Source organism: Heliangelus exortis, chromosome 5 (genome assembly GCF_036169615.1).
Source record: "Heliangelus exortis chromosome 5, bHelExo1.hap1, whole genome shotgun sequence".
Classification (NCBI taxonomy): domain Eukaryota; kingdom Metazoa; phylum Chordata; class Aves; order Apodiformes; family Trochilidae; genus Heliangelus; species Heliangelus exortis.
The window spans coordinates 6,434,170-6,455,435 of NC_092426.1; the positions used below are offsets into that span (position 1 = coordinate 6,434,170).

A 21,266-nucleotide genomic window follows, 5' to 3' on the forward strand; every position below is an offset into this window, starting at 1 on the left:
AGTTATCAAACACATGCACATGGGTTTTTATTTCACCCCTCAAATTGATCGGATAGGAACCTACTGCAAAACTCATATAAGAAATATCATTCCTTGTTAGTGCATTAACCTTCTTGTTCTTTGAATATAGATTTCAAAACAAAGCCATTTCAACATAGTGACTGAATCAAATGTGTTATAAATCTGCAGCAAATGATGCTGCAAAACATATTCCAGTGTGACAATGCAGGTGTATTTGGGACAGTTGAGGATGTAACAGCATATGTTAGGTTGAAAAACATCCTTGGATGATGGAAACTGCCTGAGATGTCTGATGGAAACTGATAAGATGAAAACCCCTCAGTAATTACCATGTGTCATGAGCATTTGTGTTTCAAATATAATAATTTATTACATTGTCTTTTAACTTATTATTGTCTTATATAATAACTTATTGAGAAGTTCATAAAAAACAAGGAGAATGGGAAATCACGGGACACAGTGATATCCAGACAACAAACTGGTCAGAATCTCATTACTGGATCTTTGAAAGATCTGGAAAAAAATGGAAGAAACTCCAAAGGTCACATTTAGGCTGTCAGTGCAGAGAAGCAATTCAAGACCTGGGGCAGTAATCCCTTATTCCAGCCTCTGCCAGAGCATTATCTGGATTTAGCAGGTCAGCTGCAGGTGCAATGTCATCTCATTACCCCCACTGTGCCTACAATAATAAATTTGACAGGACCCTGCACTTGGTGGTCCCACCCAGTGGCTGTTCTGGGGTCAGTACAGATGGATTCAATCTGAATGCAGAGGGTTTGAAGGGGTAATGAAGACACTAACATCTTCCTGAGAGGGGATAAAGGTAGGAAGGCTGCCTGGCTACAACACAGCTTTCTACCCTTTTGCTAAAACAAATCCTGACATTGGCTGAGGTCTTGCAGCTGAAAGCAAACTGCAGGATCCCCACACTTGTACAAACCCAGGGATGCTCAGTGTGGGCACTACAGACCACTGGTGCTGTTGCCTTTGCAGATCTGTAAGGTGTAAGGGATACAAAACACCAAAATATTCAGACCAGCACTCAAGTTCTTACGTTTATCTTGTCTCTGTTCTTCTGTAGCATGGGCTTTTCTGGGAAGTCTGATTAGATACAACTACTGATGTCCAGATGCAGAGGTTCCTAAAACCCTTCCTCTATTAAATAGGTTTTGGATCCAGGCCTAAGTTTAAGCAAGTCTTTACCAAGGGAAAGTCATTAAAAACTGAAGTCACAGATTTTAGAGCCATATTAATTATCCAGCTAAGCAGGCAGCACTGTCTTACAGACCAGAGAACACTGCTTACCATGAATCAAAGATTATGGCTCTAACTGCATTTTTATAATCTATAAAACCGGACATGCGGAAACAATGGAAGGAAATTTCAGTAATTAAAGCATAGGTTCTCCTAATTAACTGCAAAGCGTCATTAAAATCTAATGAAGCTGTTGTGGAATAATGCAAGATTCTGGCTTAACTTCAATGAGAGAAATGCAAATGAAAGTAGAATTTTCACATGGTTTTGAGTTGACACAATAGGACTGAATGCAGTCACAGTGGTTTTCAATAGAGAAGCTCACTTTTAAAACTGCATGAATCAGCATTGGGAAGTTAGGGTACAAGAAGTTAACATATTAAACAATGTGACATACTGAAGCACAAGAATGAAAGAAATCGAAATCCTTGTTAGCTAAAATAGTTGTACTTGTGCTGGTAAACCAAACTTCACAGCAGATGATCAGTAAAATAACTGCTGGCATAATCTGGCATATCTGAACAAACTGCACCATCATGCCATGTTACGCAACAGATTCAGCTGAAGCAAGAACTCCAAAGCTCTGCAAGAACCAAATGTTTTAGGATACTAATCTTCCATGACACTTCCTTTCCCTCCCTCAAACCCTTGCTTTTATATTCTCAGGAAGGCAATATTCATGGAAGCTTCCATGCTCAGTTTCAGCTGAAGTTCACAGAAGCATCTCTGACCTCCATGGACCAAAAATTTAGACCTAAAACTGTTCTATCTTGCCTGTGTTCAACATATTGTAGCTGGGAACCCTTCTATCTGACTTCAGCTCTCTAAAATATCCAAGGCTAGACAGGGCTAGACAGACTCACTTCATAGATGAAGAAAGAAAGGCCCTGAGGACACATCACTTGGTCTGTCTTGGCACATAATCACTCTCTGAAGAAGACCACCTCATTTAACCAGATTTTGAAGAAAACTAAATGACCTGTCCTTTCTGAGGACACAAGTCCTATAGGATTTCTACCAGCAGTGCCACATTTTCTCCCTACCAAAGACCTTTAGGTCTAGATGAGAGCTCAAGTAGATCAATCTCTACTGCCATGAAATGCTAATGCTAATTATGCTAATGAATATGTCGATGTCCTGGGCATCAGCAAAAGCTCCAAGCCAGTCAAACTCATTTCATTGCAACTCACAGATGCCAATACTTTTTAGAATAATACTGATGTAGGTTAGACACCAAACTGTGTTCTCAGACTAATTTGAAGACCAATTTCCCTTTGATTTCAATAGTTAAGTACCTTAATATTCTTTAGTCTTTAGGAAAACTAAGACTGGAAAACAGAAAACATTGCCTATAATGAGAAATACAGACATAATTCCAAAGAAGCAAAAGTTTTAAAAACAAAACATCCAGTTTTTGATACAAACACTAACAGAATAATTGAGTATCATGCAGTTAAGAATTTCTTAGTAAGTTATATGCTGTTATACATTCTTGTCTCTAAGAAAGCACACAATGGACACAAACTCTTGCTATCTAAAGTGTTATCTCATGCACTCATACCTTCTCTGTGTCAATTCCTTTAGACATGGACCAGGTTGAGACAATATAATCCATGACTCTTTCACTAAGGCCTTTTGGGACTTGATATAACTTTAGGAAATCCCTCACGTTGTTCAGCATCTCGTGGTATCGGTTGGTGTTGGCATACATCTGCTGGAAAATGGTGGTGACATTTCCAAAAATAGTTGCATAAAGAAGAGCTGAAAAAAACATAAAGGTAATTATAAATAAATAAGTATGCTTCAGAAAATACTACTTGCAATTCAAGCATAACTTGGAAGAATTTTATTTAAGGTTACAGATTACTTCAAATGCATATGTAAAAACCCCAAAACTTCTATTTATGCACACACACAGACATATATGTCCAGAGTTATTTGTAGAATTTACCCATACAGGTCATACAACCCCTCTGTCTGCAGTAATTTACAAAATCAGTCATACAGATAGTGTCCACACATGGAATTATTTAAAAACAGCCATTGTATTTTAACTCTATATCCTTCACTAATCCAAATTAATTTTCAAATCTACCTTCAGCCTGCCAGTAAACCTTGAAAGTACTATCCAAAGAATCACGTGGATCTCCTGTAAGACCAGCTCAGCTGGCATGTGTTGTGAGTAGAGAATGGCCTCAATCTCAAAGATGAAATAAAGCTGAGAAGAAAGAAACCTGTGAAGCCTGGTAAGGAGACATCTGTACAAACTGGGCCCCTTGTCAAAGCCCAAGGTGTGCACAAAAAAAAAAAAAAAAAAAAAGATTCAGAGTGGCATTTCACAAACTAATTTTATGTCTAGCCCCAGCAGATTATTTGGGTATGTCATGACAACTCTAGATGCCAGCCACTAATGATAAAAACATGGCTTAATGAACCTAAGATTATCTCATTGCTGTGGATATATCTGTAGGGCAGGAGGAAGACAGGGTACAGTAGGAAGCTCTACCCTAAACCTACTCCCAGAGTTACCTTCTCTTCTGTTTTAATTCTTCTTTTCCCAACCATGCCATCATTCCTGTCAAGGCATCTGATTTGTGCATCACCAAAGAATGACGTGCCATATTTTAGAAAACTATAAGTTTTAAGTAAGCCTTTCCCACTGAAAAGGCATCAGTGTCAGGATACTATTACAAGTGCAATGCAGTGGACAGTATTGGATGGAGAACAGTTAATTTTGCAAGCATAAATTCAGCAAAGTATTTAAACAAAACTTAAAGGCACAGCTTTGCTAGTGCTGTCTTGGATAGTGGTGGACTGAAAGATGCTCTTAAAGTCAAGTGAGTTTAAGGTGCCTTATTGAGTCACAATGTAATTATCCTTGCAAGGAAGCCCAAAATGACATTCCTCCATTAGACATTACAGATTTTGCAGAAAGGGGAATTATTCTGATGTATCATAACACCGGTGTGCAGCACTTTCCTTACACTCTTGACATTATCAAATACACAGAAATGTGCCTGTCATTTGTAATAATCTTTGCTCAGAGGTACTTTATAGCAGAATACAGCTACACATTTCCATATTGCTTTTTTGAAAAACAACCACAGCCTACAAATGGCAAGAAATAACCCACTGTGAAAGGAAAAATGCCTTCCATCTCTCAGTGCATAATGCCTTCCCATTTCTACCTCATTTGAGAAAACTCACTTTGTTTCATACTCATTTACTGCTATTTATCAGCCCTATTCAAGAGGTGGCATTTTTAAAGAAACATGGTGCTTTCCTAGAATCTGTCTAACAGAAAAACTGTGCTTCCATTTCCCACTGCTTTTTTCACCATATCCGTTATCATGATGTAAAAATAAGAAGTTTGAAGTTTGTTAAAAATATGATGCTCATTCTTCCACTGAAGTCTCGGGATTTTTTGTCTCAATACAAACAAACAAGGTCACACTAGAGGTAGCAAAGATGAACAGGAGTTTTCAGCTTCTGAAAACACAGTGGATTAATACTATGTGATGTCCAGAAATAAAGCTCTTTGAAAGGGTAGGTTTTTTTCCCTTGTTTTAATGACAGCTGTACCCTACTTGCTAGCTACCAAAAGTTTTTCTTTTTTTACCTCTCTACCTCTTTAGATATACATTTCTTCAGCAAAAAATCTTATTAAGCATTGGAACAGGCTGACCAGAGAAGTGGTTGAGTCACCATCCCTGGAGGTATTTAAAAGATGTGTAGATGTGGTGCCTAGGGACATGGTTTAGTGGTGGATTTGTCAGGGCTAAGTTTACAGCTGGACTCAATCTTAAAGGTCTTTTCCAACCTAGATGATTCTGTGATTCTACATCAACAGAGTATAAGAATATGTGGATTATAAAAAAGTTTTACTTTTTCCTTTCTTTTTTCATCCTTCACCACTGTTTTGGGTTTGGTGTTAGGACAAACATGATGAAGTGTCTTTCTTCCAAATGCAACATCCCTCATCCTTCTGAAGAACAGATACAGATTCTGTTTGAACACAAGAGGAAAAATTTTCACAGAGGACGGTCAGACATTGGAATGCTCTCTCAGGGGAAGTGGTAGATTCCACCATTGTAGAAAGTTTTAAATCTCAGCTTGACAGGGTGCAGAGACATCTCATATGAACAATAATATCAGAAGGATGATCCTGAAGGTCCCTTCCAACCTGACATTCTATGACTCTATGATTTATCATGAACTCAACTCATCAGACGTGTGAATGCAGAATCTCTCTTGTCTTGCCCTTTGATGTCAGTCAGAAACAACTGCGACTATAAACTCAAGGAGAAGTCACACCTGTCCCCACAACCCTGTTTTCTGCAGGAGTAAAATTTATGCAAGCCAGTAACTACAGCTAGAATGTTATGTGCAAAGTCAGTGCATACAACCCAGCTGGCCACACAAACCTACACAGAAGACACAGCCTGACTAGAAATGTGATTCAGTGCCCTGAAAAGTGGGGAAAAAAAAGATTCAACTCTATCACCTACCATGTTGGAAACAGCTAAGAATGCAATATGATAACAGCTTGTCTGGAGCACATGGCACACCTTACATCCTCTGCAAGAAAAATGACTCTTTGGTAGAGAGGGTTCGTAGCAAATATAGTCAGAAAAGAAATTTAAGTTCTGGCTCTTCATATAGGGTTCTGGAAAGCTGTACTTAAAAAAAGTATGTTTGTCCAAGAATTTAAGACTAGAATAAATTATTGGATCAAACCTGCAAAATTACCAAGCAGTACCACACTAAGCCAGAATTCACAAGACTCCACTCTGGAGAGTCTGCACAGACAAAACCAGCATTATCCCTCTGTTGGAAATCAAAGCCTTCCTTTGCCTCCTGTTGGAAATGGTAAATACACATGGTTGAGTCCATCTAAATATTACAGTTTTCTTATAGGTCACTGTATGGGGGTCTCTTGGCAAACATTTGGAAGCAACCTACTTAGATCTTCATGGCTTTGAAGCTGTGCCTCAAAGACTCTTGCTGGGGTTGCTACCCTATGCCAACACTGGGAGCTGCTGGGACTGATTCATTGTTTTTTGGGAAAGAGCATATTTTTCACAGTTTGACATGGAAAATCCACCTCTCTCTGTAAATCAGCTCCCCATCCCTGTTCTCCATATGATAGAAAAGGGGGCAATTTAAAAATGTTTTCATTTCTGAGAAGAGGTCAGTCTGCCTTAAAAATAAATTTTCCTGCCTTTGCTCTTGCCTACCCAACTTTAGGCTGGGTAGTTGCATCAGCTGGAAATACAGCAGAGATGGGACAGCACAGAGATGTGAGCTGGATCAGATTCTTACTCAGCAGAGATATCTCAGCTCAGGGAGCTGACAACCTCCAGAGCCTCTTGGATCCCCTGTGCAGAGGGACACAGGTGCAGCACATGGACACCCTGCTGAGCATCTGATGCTGCTCTTAGCTTTCTCAGCCTTTAGAGGTTCAAGACCCTCCATGAATGAGCCTGTAATTAGCCAAAAAAGATTTCTCAGAGCATCCCCATATAATGAGGAAATGCTGAAGTGCCAAGTGTGAGCCTTACCCCTCACTTTTAAAAAGCCAAAGACAGAAGAGTGCTGGTGAAGGCATTTCACTTTTGTTGTATTTTAATTATTTTTGGCAAGGGGAACTGGCAGTAAAGATCATTTGCAAAAGGTTCTGAAGGAAATAAAATACTGTGCTTTTCTTGACAGTAGGAGGATATAAACAATCTTTAAAGAAATCTCTGAAGGTACACATACACTTCAATACTTTTAATTTGTCTCTCCATTTGCAAGAAATGGGATGATGCTACAGAAGCTGAAGATGAGTTCACTTTATGCAGTTACTTGAAATAACTAGTTAGGTCAAACTGTATTTTTCTCTGTAATGCCCTCTGTATTTTACCAGTCACTTCCTGTTATGTTTCTACAGTCATGTACCACTTATTCAATTAATTGTCCTCTGTGTATAAATTTGGAACAGTCTTCACTAGATTTCATAGATGTTGTCTTCATAGAATGATGCTGAAATACTTTTTCTCAGTCCTAAAGGTGAGGTAGGTAGTTCAACTGTTGTTTTAGTTTCTATTTTCATGCTTCATTGTTGAAAAATCTCCCCTAAATGATATATAAGGATCTAAATGTATTTTTAGATATAAAACATGCATCATACTTGTACATATGTAAAACAGTTTTGAATGGCTTAGCAATGGTGTTACATAAAACTTTATGCCTGTTTAAAAACAAGGAATTATCTAAAAAGAAAAAAGACTCAGAATTACCTAAATTACCCCAAAGCATTTCAGATCTCTTATTATCCTCACTGTATGCTAAATACACCCATATAGGAACATCAGCCTTGAAGAACTGAAGGCTTGATTGAGAGATCTAATTTTCCCAATGGTCTGCTCTATGCTAGAGTATTATTCATCTGAGAATATAGAATATACCTCTCAACTGTAACTGTAAAGAAGAAGATGATGCCCTGATCCTGGAAGAATATACTTATTAATTTCTGCATACTGAGGCTAGCTGCAGCTTCTTCAGTGACTTTTTGCATTCCTGTAAGATTATTAGATTGATATTATTAAAACTATCATTTATGAGCTTTCTCATACAAAGCTCAGGATCTAGACACAAGATATCATTTGATATAAAGCACTCCCCAACGAGACTCTTGGCAGCACAGCTCGGGGTCCATCTCCTGAGCCCAACAGCCTCACCAAGCTGCCACTGCCACAATGAGCAGCTTCCTACAAATCCATCAGCATTGCTCAACAAAGTGTATTACTTGGAAGAAAATAATCCTTTTAAGCCCAATCCCTTATCATTGTCCTATGGCACATTTCCCATGCCTTCCCAGTCCTGCCCCACAGCCTCCCACCTCCACCCTGTGGTGATGCTCCTGACAGTGACAGCACCAAAACAGCACAGGAGCCTTAAAGGGCTCCAAAAGGTCCATTTTAATTTTGAATCCTTGTCCCTAGTAAAAATTGGGCTGCTAAAAACACTCCTCTGTTCTAGCAACATTGACACCAGTTTTACAGCCAGTGTTCAATCTGTCCAAAATACAATTTGCTCCCCATTTACAAGGAGGAGGTATCAACACCAGAGCATACCAGCTTTCACATTTTACTTCCAAAAGTACACAAAGTAAAAAAAAATCCAAATCTCTCTTTTCTCCACTTACACTTGCAGGAGTATCACTGTACTGTCCTATATAACCCAGTCATATAACCCAGTCATATAACCCAGTAATACATCAATGCATTTTTACACCCACTTTGTAAAGTAGAAGATGATGGGTAATGGTCTGGATTCAGCAATGAACTTTAACTCTGGACTCATGTGACTGCTGAAATCAGGAGGGAGTTGGACAAAATTGTGTCTAGGCAAATGCACACCTTGGCCAGCTGGAATCCATCATCCCCCCAGCCTGTATCCCACACTGCATCCAGAGTCCATCCATACTGCCAACTCCAGGAGATGGTTGCCCTCCATGCACTCCTTTATCCCATGCTCCAGCCACATCATGCCCAGCTGATACCTACCCCTTGTTTCTTGACCCAACACCTTCTTGGTACTATAGTAATGAAACTAACTAATGAAATGGAGAGGATAAAGATAAATCTGAAAGATCCCTGTTCACAATGATGGGGTATTTGTTTGATAAGAACTAAGTAAGCACATAATTAAGTGGATTATCAGTAGTAAACCGTAGGAACTCTACTCATTGTTAGTCCCTTTCCAGGCAACACTTTTTGCAGAGCAGAGTGGAAAAGCTGCTTTGGGGGCAGTGAGGCATTTTGCATACTTTATGCAAAAATCCTTATAAAATTAAGGGCTTTTAACTGCATTAGTACAGTCACTCATTTTTAAATGGTGAAACCAGGAACTTTTTCTTCAAGAGAGCACTTAGCTAACAGAAAATATTTTCTCTAAAGCTCTAACACTTCTCCACTGTGCAAATGTAATGAGCTGACAATTCACACACAAATGCAACCTAAGACAGGCCAAATTGGTACTGCAAAACCTCAGTATTATGCTTTATCAAGACAGTCTTTAAGGCTGTCATTGCCCATGGTTATCAACTTCTTCAGCTTCTGGACCTGAGGAAATTATTGAAAGGTATTGAAGTTTGCTAAGGTTACTCAAAACCACAAAATTACATATTTACCCCAAGGATGAAAGGCCAAGGGCTGCCTGGGTCTGGTGACGCAGATGCTAAGCAGCTTGAAATCACAAAACACCTCCCTGCTCAACATCCCCAAACACAGCCACCCTGTGTTACTTGATTACTTTGTTAATTCACCTGAGAAATGGTGCAAGCCATCAGAAATACAGCCTTGCACAGGTTCAGCAGTCTCCTCTTTACATTTGGATGGAATTTCCTGCTTTTTCCTTCATCTGGAAAGCTTTCCATGTTTTGGGTCTGCCAAGGTCTGCTTCTCCCTCAGCACATTATTCAGGGGTGTTAAGCATCATATGGGAAGGCACAGCCTGATAAATGGCTGCAATTACACCACAACTGGCAGCATTACCCTGTGTTCACTCAGTGGCAAAACCTCACTCTGCCTGAAAAGCCCACATCTTGTAGAGAAGGGGCTTTAACACCAGACACCCCTAAGAGCTCTGGAGGCTGAGTGTTACAGCTTTTTCTACATATTTCATACACATTGAGCCTGAGAGTAATGGGTCACAGCCTTTGGTGGTGACAAGCTGGGGGAGGAATACCTAAGTTTCCACTTAGAAGGAGGGTATGACATAAACACAGAGAACAATTAATTAGTGAAATTAACTAAACCATGTCTTATAGTATTGCTTTATCATTCTCCAGAAATCCATCACCTCCTTACCAAATGGCACATCTAGCTTTTTACACCCTGCATAAAGCCCTGTGCAATGGTAAATGTTAAGTACTATGGAATCACCTCCCTAAAGAAACTACAACAGGTACAGAAGAAAAGCAGAGAGGCAAAAGATGACTGAAATTTAGAACTATGTTAACCAAGAATTCCAGCAACCCTATGCCTCTAACACTTTGCTCCATCCCTTATTTATCAATCACTCTATTTTGAGTATTATCTTAAACATTGCCTCATCTCCATGAAAAACTCTTCAGTATTTCAAAAAGAGATGAATTTTGACTGTCAACTAATAACCTACTCATCACATAAATCTTTCTCTTGCCTTTCTCCATCAAAGAAATAGAGAAGCTGCTCTCCCTGAGTGCTGTCTTTAATGTTATTACTGCCCAGCACTGACACTTGTGGATCTAAACCATCCCATGTGCCTTCCACTGTGTGCCTCACCGTGTCAAAACTGTCACCAGTAACAAGCCCAGGACACAAAAGCTCTGCAGCATCATTCAATGGAAGCACAGGAACCAAAGGGATCATCTTTAGAAAAAAGTTTCTTTGTGCAAAGTTGGCAGCTGTCAGTATTACCCTGTGAAACAACCTGACAGCTTGGTGCTGGATTTGGGCTGAAAGGTTTTTTTCTGTTGTTGGGTTGGTTTTTTTTTTTTCTTTAGTATTTTTAAAAGAATTTTTTTGTGGGACACCAAGTTCTTGTCACATTAACATTAACCCAGGATGGCAACGTTGCTGGAGGCAGGATGCCAGAACATCACTTGCACACTGAGGAACACCACTTAAATTGCCTGTCTTGTTAAAAATATAATAGGAAATTTGTAAACACACCTTCAAAGTACTGGACTGCTCTAGAAGATTTTTCTACCTCTCTGCTCTCAGGTTTGGTTTTGATTTTTCTATTTTTTGCATATGCTGGTATAAAAGTTTGTACTGCACAAATCTGCATGTTGGTGTGTTTTATATACTCACAAATGTACTTATTTATACATCTATGCACAAATAGATACACCTCAGAGTAAAGGTGAATATATGGTATGAATGGGCTCAGGCTTTCTGGAAGTACTCGTTTTCCTTTCTGTCTTCTAATTTTCTCACTCTTTCTACTTCTTTCAAATCTGGCCTTGCTTATTCACGTAATTAAACATTCAATTTTATCTGAGTACAATTAATAGGAATGGATTTGAGACACTCAGACAAATTATTCCAGCTATAAAACATGGGTCTCACAGAGCCAAGGAGAGATGTGCTAAACACCCCAGTTAGTGTAGCAGTGCATTACTTACACCACAGCTGTCTGAAAATATTTAGTGAGATAAAGTGCAGGCAGAGCTGCTTTACTCAGTACCTCCTTGATTCTGATTTTTAATTCATTGGCCCTGTGTACTGATAGATTTCTGTATTAAATTATAGGGTATTTTTAGGAACAAAGTAAAGCACTTGCCTGTTAACACTAAAACACTTATATTTGTAGATGATGTTTGCATCCTATTATTTTCAGAATCATTCTGCTTTGCTAAATGACAAAATAACTGGCTTCATTAAACTGAATGGCAATGTTTCATCTAAGCCATTTACAGCAACACCTTCCCTCTAATTCTCAGTCCTGTAAATTCAGCATTCTTGGGAAGAGCTGAGCAAAATTTTGTATCTAAAGTTTTGTATGTGTTGCTGACAGTCTATCTCAAATTAAATTTGCCTTCCCTGAAGTTCAAATTAAAATTGCATTCCATGAAGTGTCTGCACTAAAACCGAGAAAAAATAGTTATACAATTAATCTCCAGGTTTTCAAAAGCTAAAATGATAGAATCAGAGAATGGTTTGGGTTGGAAGGGTCCTTAGAGATCACCTAGTTCCTGCCCCACTGCCATGAGCAGGGACACCTCCCACTAGACCAAGTTGCTCAAAACCCCATGAACCTGGCCTTGAACATTTCCATGGATGGGACAGCCACAGTCTCCCTGGGCAAGCTGTGCCAGTGTCTCTACACACTCACAATAAAGAATTTCTTCCAAATGTCTTTTTTCTCCAGTCTTTTTTTATTTTAAACCTTTGAAACCTGAACAATGGAAGAAAATTTTGACCCAAAAAAAATGTCTTAAAAAAAACGTCTTATGAAAAAACGGAACGCTCCTTGTCTTTACACAACCCCTGAATTTATATTATAATGGACAATTTTCCACAAAACATAAACTATGAGTTTCTAGAGCAGTGATGGCAAGCTGGGCCAATGTGAACCCCTTTATGCCTGGTTTCCATTTTCTCAAGGCACTCATGCCTGTGACTGACAAGAAGCCTGCTCCCCAGTCCCACTAAAGGCATCTTTTAGGCAGACTGCTGCTCAGGGATGGAATTCCCATTTTGCTGGAATAATGCTGGTTTTGTCTGAAAAATTTCACACTAGTATTTTTAAGGCTTTCAAGGTGAATTAACTTTACTCTGCTTTGATTATCCACTTTGAGAACCTGTCCTTCATCACAATATTGATTTAGCTGTGGCAGATGCTGAGCTGTCACTGAGCCTGACAGCTTCTCCAGAGCTTCCTCAGTGCCTGTCTTGTAAAACAGTTGATAGCCCAGTGAAACCAAACTGCCAAATTAAGCATGTTTCCCACTTCTCCACTCTGTGAAATTGTGTGCTACTCTCTACTGCATCCTTTTGGGAGGAAGGGGGAGGAAAAAAGTTGGCCTCTACCTTTCAGCATTGAGACTTACCCATTAACCCTCTAGGTAGGCAGATTCCACCCAACCCCACTAGCCCTGACAGATTGTTGGAACCTCATTTCAGTCACAGGTCTGTAGCATCAGTACTCCAAAGGTTGCAGATCTGTTTTCAGATAAAACCAGAGTTGTCTAAATGCTGTATCAAGCACAATAACTACACATCTTTCCACCAGTCCCAAAGATCTCCATCATTCACTTTCCCAAAATATCAACCATATCAACATTGCTGGAAATAGTATTATCCACTGAGGCTGTCCTGGTAGAAGGGGTTTGAGGATACCCAACAGAACAACAAAAGACTGCACTTACTGGCAAACTAAAACAAACAAAAAAAGCCTGGCATGTCATTTCAGCCACTCCTGCTGAACTCTCCATGACTATGTGGGACTGGAAAAGTGCCTTTATTTCCTGGCAGCAGCTCCTGGAGTTCTCCTCTCTTTCCAACTCCTTCTGATCAGCATTTGTTTCTATCTGATTACCTCTCTGTTTTCTTGCTCACTATTCCAGGAAAAAGAAGCTGGAATTAGATTTTCTGCATTTCCATTCCTACATTAACACTAATTTCACTGAAGTCAATGAAATTACATTGATGTCTGGAGACTATATGAGTAGAATAATTGAGTGCATTTTATCACTTCCCTTTGACTTTTTGGTGGTCATTTCATACAATTTTTAAATGCTGTGTTTCACCACAACCCATTTATTCTTCTCTTGATGCTGTAATAAAGGTGCTCTCTTTGGGACAATGGTGTTCTTGATGTAAAGATCCAGACACCATCTGGAAGATGCTTGTGATGCATATGGCCCAGTGGGATGTGTACAGCAACAGAACTGACACACAGCATCACACCAAGTCCACATCTAGGCCCAAATTCTTTCTATGACTGCAGCCCTTCCCAGATTCTTATGACAAGGATGCAAGAAAGAGGATGCACAGGGCATCTCCTGCCCTAGCCTACTACTTCCAGATTCCCATAAACCCACAGTCCAGGAGCTTTCTAAAGTGCTGCATCCAGACCAGGGTATTTAGGCACCGATCAGACATCTCCACCAAGAACATCAAATTCCTTTCCACAAATCCACTTCTACATTTTTCTCACCAAAACATCATGTGGCAAAGTATTTTGTAGTGGTATTCTGCAAGCCCAGCTGCCCCAGCTTTTGTTCTGGTCTCCCCAGCTCCCACTGTGAAAAAGTGAGCAATTGATCTTCCTCACCAACCCATCATTTTCATAAGCTTTCCTACACTGGGTTTTCTCAGTCATAAGGAGCCCTCATCCATTTGACCTCTCCTTCTGAGAAAGTCATCCCATGTTTCATTTTCATCAGCTTTTAGACACCCTTCTTAATCTTACAAAATCTTGTTGTGGAACAGCCCAGTGTGGTGCAATGACATTAATTTCAATTACTTGCCCAGCAATCCTATTTGCCTTTTTTCAACTGGTACTGAACATTGCACTGATATTTTCAAGGAACTATCTGCAATAACAGGCAGATATCTTTCCTGAGTGGTAACTGCTAATTTAGAAACCATTATTGTATAGGTATAGCAAGCTATTTTGTGCCTACATGTATTAATTTGCATGTGCTGACTGTGAATTTCATGCAACCTTTTTATAATCACTTCTGTGGTGGGACTGATGAGGCAAAACAGAAACCTTAATTTCAATATCAAGCAGAAAAAAACACCTGCAGTACAAGGGAGAAAAGCTACACTTAGATATAAGTTAAAGAACAAAAATATCCGTCCAAAACCGAGTTGTTTCTTAAATTTTTTAGGCTTGTACTAGCATCGTAGCTTAGGTCCCAATTATTGGGAAGATTTTATCACTTTTGTACTACAAGCAGGATTGACTGTTTCCCTGAGCAAGGCAAATGCAGGCAAAGCTGTTCTTTTTTTGGATTTTATTCAGGAGTGACTAAGCCAACACTAAAAGTCCAGTGAAAATAAATGAGGGATTTGACAGAATAAAAATGTCAACATGTGACCCAACATTTATAATGTTCAAGAGACATCCCCTAACTGTTAACTCTTTAGCAGCAAGACTAAGTCTTATTTTTTCTAAAATACTTGGTTAGCCCTGCAGCCTGGCAGTCTCAGTGTAACCTCACTGCATGCACCAATATTAACAGCTATCAGCTTCATCCAAGTAGCAGGGAGATCAACCAAGTAGCATCCAAATGCAAGAGGTTAATTTAAGAGGCCTTGAAGTCTTCCATGTTTTTGTGCATATGCTGATAGCTGAGGGAACTACAGCAAGGTCTTTCCCCCCTCTTATTTTACCATTGCATGAAGTATTCTCAGTTGCTTCTCAGCTGTTACAAGGCACAAATAGCTAGACATGTTTGCCACTGGTTTCCTTTGTTAGGGACAATGACATCTGAAATTATACATAGAACAGTATATGGAATGGGGAGTTTTACAGAATTTTCTTTTTTTTTTGGTTCATCTGCACTAATACCTTCAACCAGGCAGTGCTACTATACCTGCAGGTATCATCCACATCCAGATGTTCCTGCCACTGACTCCTTCTGTAAGAAACTGTTTTAAGCATGAGATCTCCCTACCCAATTAAAATGAAATTCAGCAACCCATTTATTAGCACATCTTTTCAGGCCTTCCAGCCTGCTTGTTCCCAAGCCTCTGCAGTACAGTACATTAATTTTATACTGAACTATTAATTGTAGTTGACTTTGCAAAGCTGTTTTCTTTACATTTTCTATTCAGTTTTTGCAAACTCAATCCCCATAGAGTTAATTTTATTCCCCACAGTTTGTTTGATCAAATTGCAAATATTTCCTTTAATCTTTTTAGGTATTCAGATTTATTATCTGTGGAGCAGAGCCTCTTCATCTCCTCTGCTGATGGCTTGGGAGGGGCAATCTTTCACATATTTCTCATTTTATGCAAGTGTTTATTCCTGCAAGTACATATTAGTAAGCATAACATTAAAACACATTTACCTAACCTAAATAAAAACACTTTGAACAAAATTTGCAAGCTAACCTGCTTTGGTTCCTAATGATATTAATCTGAATTCATTTCTCCCAGAGGATGTGATCCATAATTCACTGAGGTCAATGGAAAGTAGCTGCTGATGTTAGTGAGTCTTAATGTTGGTAATTAACAGGTATGCTTATTTTTTCCTTTGAGAATCTAGATGGGAAATTTCCCAAAGGCAGGGCAAAAGGCCTTTGGGAAGCTGTACTAATTTTCTTCATGTCTGTTCAGAGTTATTAATTATAAAACTAAAAAAATACTAATTACAAATAATAATTACATCACCTCATATTTGACATTTATAAATACATTTTAGAAAGAGAAAATATTTAAATTTGATCAATACCTGTCATTTGCTTCAATTGTCAATGTTTTATTTTTCACTAGAAAAATCAGAATGAAATATTTTATAAAATTAAGACACTTATTATTTAAAAAAAATATTATTCCCCATTTTATTATTTAGCTGTTGGGGGGTGTGTGCGTTTTTTTGTTTCTATTTTGTATTGTTTGATTTTTGTTTTGTTTTGTTTTCTACTGAATCAGAGTAAGGTTTAAACAAAAATAAGATAAAATAACAACTGTGGGTTTTCTTAATCTGAATTTGCAGTTACAGAAGATCCTCCAAAGTTCAAGTACAAACCCAATGTCCTATTTCTTTACTATGGTCTACTTTTTCCATCACCACCATGAAAAGTTTTTTTAAAAAACATTTAACATTATAACATTTCCTCTCATTTTTAAAAACCTTTCCAGCAGAAAACAAAGGGAAGGAGTTTTTCTCCAGTTCTGAAAAGCATAGTAACAGAAAAGTAAGAGAGAATTCAAAAAACAGGGACATATTAGTTGGGAGGTAACAAAAAAAAATCTCCTATACATTAATTCTTTTCATCAAAATATGTTATTTTCAATAAAAATCTATTTTCAACAAAACTAAGGGTTTGTCTAAATACTTTTCATATTATCTGAATAAGTTCTCAACACAAGCTTTTTTCACTATCTCATAATTACCTCAGTTTCTTCTTCCCCTTCATGGCTCCTTTCAGCCTCTGCTGAAGTCTTCCAGAAGTGATACAGCATTATTTTTATGTTTAGAAACTTAGCTGCCTCCTACCTGACACCATCCTAAACTGTTTTTCTTCATTTTTCTCAATATTATTCCTAATTATTTAACTTAACTGTTAGGATGCCTCCTCTGGGTAGAGCTGGTTGCCATGACACTGTAAGAACTTAATCCATACTTCTCCTGGATCTTTCTGACAAATTTATACAGAGTATCTTGCTGCCACAAACTCCCCAGCTTCACACACATCCATAAATAATAATTAATGATCTAAGCCTTGCAGACAGCTTTCCTCAGAATACTAGTGCTAAAACGTGGGGGTTTTTCATTGTTTTCTCATTCTGCTAACACCAGCCAAGATAGCAGAGCTTTAGTGCTCTGCTGGAGCCCTTCACACCCTCACCAAGCACCATTTGTCCACCTGCCAAATCACTAATTCTCACCACAGGAGGCTTGTTCTACTGAAATAACCATAATTAACACCTTCCACAGCTTCTGCCCTCTGGCTCCTACCAGAGTTCCTGGGGATGCCAATGACTCGGGCTGCTTAGGGGCAAAGATCTGACTGGTTTCTCTGCCCCCCCACTGCATGGATCTCCACAACTTGGTTTTGGTCTAAGACACAGGGCACATGGCATCACTCACAGTGTATCCAGGGGTTTCAGCCCAGCTGCTAAAATGTGGGCAACTCACACACTCCTCCCACCTCTGTGTTTCTCCTCAAATTCGGAGACAGAGAATGCATCTTCCTGCATCTGCCATCACCATCCAGTGCCACCACCACACCAGGCATTCACAGGTGAGCATGATGAGCTGTTCCCATGGCATAACAGCTACCAACACCCAAATGCTGGCCCCAACCCATGCCAGATCTGTGGCTACACCTGTGCCAGAACACAAGTGTTGGGCCACTGCAAGGCAGAGGCTGGGCACAGAGTGGCTGAGAGCTTCCAGACAGAAAGGCACCTGGGAGTCTGGACTGACAGGAAGCTGAACATGAGCCAGCAGTGTGCCCAGGTAGCCAAGAAGGCCAATGGCATCCTGGCCTGGCTCAGGAACAGCGTGGCCAGCAGGTCCAGGGAAGGGATTCTGCCCCTGTACTCGGCACCGGGGAGGCCACACCTCGAGTCCTGTGTCCAGTTCTGGGCCCCTCAGTTCAGGAAGGAGATTGAGGTGCTGGAGCAGGTCCAAAGGAGGCAACTGGGCTGGTGAAGGGACTCGAGCACAGATCCTATGAAGAGAGGCTGAGGGAGCTGGGGGTGTTCAGGCTGGAGAAGAGGAGGCTCAGGGGAGACCTCATCACTCTCTACAACTCCCTGAAAGGAGGTTGGAGCTGGGGGGGGTTGGGCTCTTTTCCCAGGCAACTCTCAGCAAGACAAGAGGGCACAAGAGGTCTCAAGTTGTGCCAGGGGAAGTTTAGGTTGGATATTAGAAAGAATCTCTTTACAGAGAGGGTGATCAAACACTGGAATGGGCTGCCCAGGGAAGGGGTGGATTCTCCATCCCTGGAGATATTTAAAAAGAGCCTGGATGTGGCACTCAGTGCCATGGGCTGGGAACTGCAGCGGTAGTGGATCAAGGGTTGGACTTGATGATCTCAGAGGTCCCTTCCAACCCAGCTGATTCTATGATTCTATGATTCCTCCTCATGTTTCTGGACAGCAAAGCACAAGTGATCAGCAGAAGAGAAATTATTAATCTTACAGACAACTTCCTCCCTAATGATATATTTTGAAGGCACCCACAAAGAAGGGAAGTTTTGAGGCATCTTTCTAGTATCTTTGTGACCATGTGTAAACCTCCTCCTCCACAACAGGTGGTACTTACCTGGAGATGTAATGAGTGGCTGCTAAAGGTACTACAGGCTTCTTGGAGGTAGGACCACCCTGACAGTAGAAGGGTTCCAACAGACTGGCAAAATGAAGGGTCTTAGAAGTGAAGATGAATAGACCATGCCTGATGTGACAAACCAAAGGCACCCAGGGGAAAGCAACAAGCAGTGAGGTGGCACAGCCATAATCTCATTAGCATAAGGCAGCTCATACAGGTATGACTTAGGTGGTCTCAAAAACATGGAGGAAAGAAGATGCAGTTTACAATAAAGTGGTGTCTAAAAATTGGAGCTCAACCCTTAAGTGTCAGGCAACCTTCTAATTACAGCAATATGATTTGAGATGATGAATTTCAGAGCAGATGTTAATGGCTGGAGATGCTTTAAGGGCCCTTGTGGCTCTCTAAGAGCTTTAAAGTTGCAGAAAAAGGAGTGCATTGAGGAAACCTCCTGCAAAGAGAGTAACACAGTAAGGAACTCCAAAGGAAGCTGAGATCCCTCCCAGGAGAGCAGTCCTTGCTAGAAGTCCCCTCTCCATTAGAAAGCCCAATTCCTCCTGCCTTGCTATCTCAATCCTCATCTCCTCAAAAACCTCCTGCACCTCATGACCCAGACTCTTCCAATAAGGACAGTTGTTTGAAAACATTAAATTAAGTCAAAGCAAAGTACAGACCAAGCAACTTCGACAGCTCAGTCTCTGCAGTTCATTTTTGGACTGGTTTGAGACAGGGATCCCCCTACTTACATTGCAGTACATTGGATGGCATAGGTACAATTTAGAGGACTACAGTTTCTACCTAAGGTAGTCTGAAACACACAGCATGCACAATCCTCACAGTGCACTTATTCTTATGAAAGCTGCTAGCAAAAGAGAGTATTAGCTAGATCAGATATTTTTATTTACACAGACCACTAAAGCTCTGCTTCTGCTCTTCAAAACTATGGACTTGATATTGAAGAATTGATACAGACTGGGAAAAGACAAGCTTTTTATGGTAAAAACCTCAATCATTTGTTTTCATTTTTACGTGATTAGCACATTTGCTGAGTAAAATCCACTTCTACTGTTGCAGACGATGATTCATCAACAAGACCAGCATAAAAATTTTGGCAGAAGCTAATGAAACCTTAACTTACAAGTCAGATATAATAAATTTTTTACTGAAGTCCTTGATGTTATCCCCATTTCACACCTCAGAGGCAAAAGGCTATTATTAAATTTCTTTTTTATTATTATTATTTTGGGCAGTTTCATTCCAGATTCAAGGACTGATTTATTTGTTTAATGTATTTATTTTCATTTGGGAAAGGCATTCTGAGTGCCACAGATCTCCCCATGCCTCCTGCAGATGTAAAGCCATTAATTGTTCCATAATTAAACCAGACCAAAGAAATGAATGCCACTTAGAAGAGTCAGTGTGCAGCACTCATGACATTTGTTCCCTTATGCCCCTCCCCAACTAAAAGGAGGTGATTGGATAATAGGAATTAAAATGAAATTGTTTTGTACTATTTTATATTACACTTGGTAACACTAAAGAATAAAAAATAAATTTAGAATAAAGAATAAATTTAGTGAATCAGAGGAGAGAGTGCTAACAAGTTTTTAAAACAAATATTTTGGCAAAATCAGTCAAATGCTTCCTCTCTGACAAAGCAGCATCTTCTATTGAAATAATAGTCTCAAAAATTTTAACCAGCTTTAAAAATCTCCCAAATTACTTGCAAGGAACGGATTTCTGCAACAGTCCAATAGTATTTGCATTCAGACTTATAAGGGCCACATTAAATATCCTGGTAGTCAAACACATGAGAATGTTCAGACAAGCTACCACTGAGGCACGATCTAGAATTAAATTATTAGGTGCAGTATTAAAGTAACTGGTCTCCTAATGTCTTGATTTTTCTAAATTACTGTAGGAAGAGACCTATTATTTTTTATCTTATGATCCTCACAGAAGCTGAGATGACATCTAGGAAAGGCAACTGAATATATTTTCCATTACCAATCTTCAAAAATCTTACATTTTTCTTCAGAGAAAAATAAAAAAATAGCATTTCTCAATATCAACAACAACAAATACCTATCATAAATACATATCAGAAGCAAGTCTATTTCTCACTACTTTCACCTATTTTTTTTCAAATAGACACTGAATCATTCAAATTCCCTTTTATTAAAATAATGACAAGCACAGTACACCCCATCCACAGAGAAGCAGTGTTTTTTGTCCTCTCTCTATGGATCTGAAACATGACTTAATACCAATTACAGGTGAACTAGTGGCCCTGCAACCTGCTCACCAGGTCTTTGTAAGCAGCAGTTGGTCAAGTCACTGCTTTGAACAGGAAGTTTTTTTCAGGATAGGTGTGGGAACTGGCGAGGGAAGTTCAGGATGTGCCAGACAATAATTCAGTCAGTCCTGGCTTGGCTTTGTGAATGAAGATTTCAGAAGGGCTCTCGCCACGCTTGCTGCAAGAGCACTGATGGCTGAAAAGGCCA

The 21,266-nt window shown here is 39.6% G+C and overlaps 1 protein-coding gene across 1 annotated transcript in view; it reads right to left on the bottom strand.

The window, feature by feature from the left end:
- KCNH5 (potassium voltage-gated channel subfamily H member 5) overlaps positions 1-21,266 on the bottom strand; it is a 155,868-nt gene that overhangs the window by 47,506 nt on the left and 87,096 nt on the right. The window contains exon 8 of the mRNA XM_071745317.1: positions 2,837-3,036. Within this exon, the coding sequence (XP_071601418.1) occupies positions 2,837-3,036 (200 nt within the window). The remainder of the gene's footprint in view (positions 1-2,836; positions 3,037-21,266) is intronic.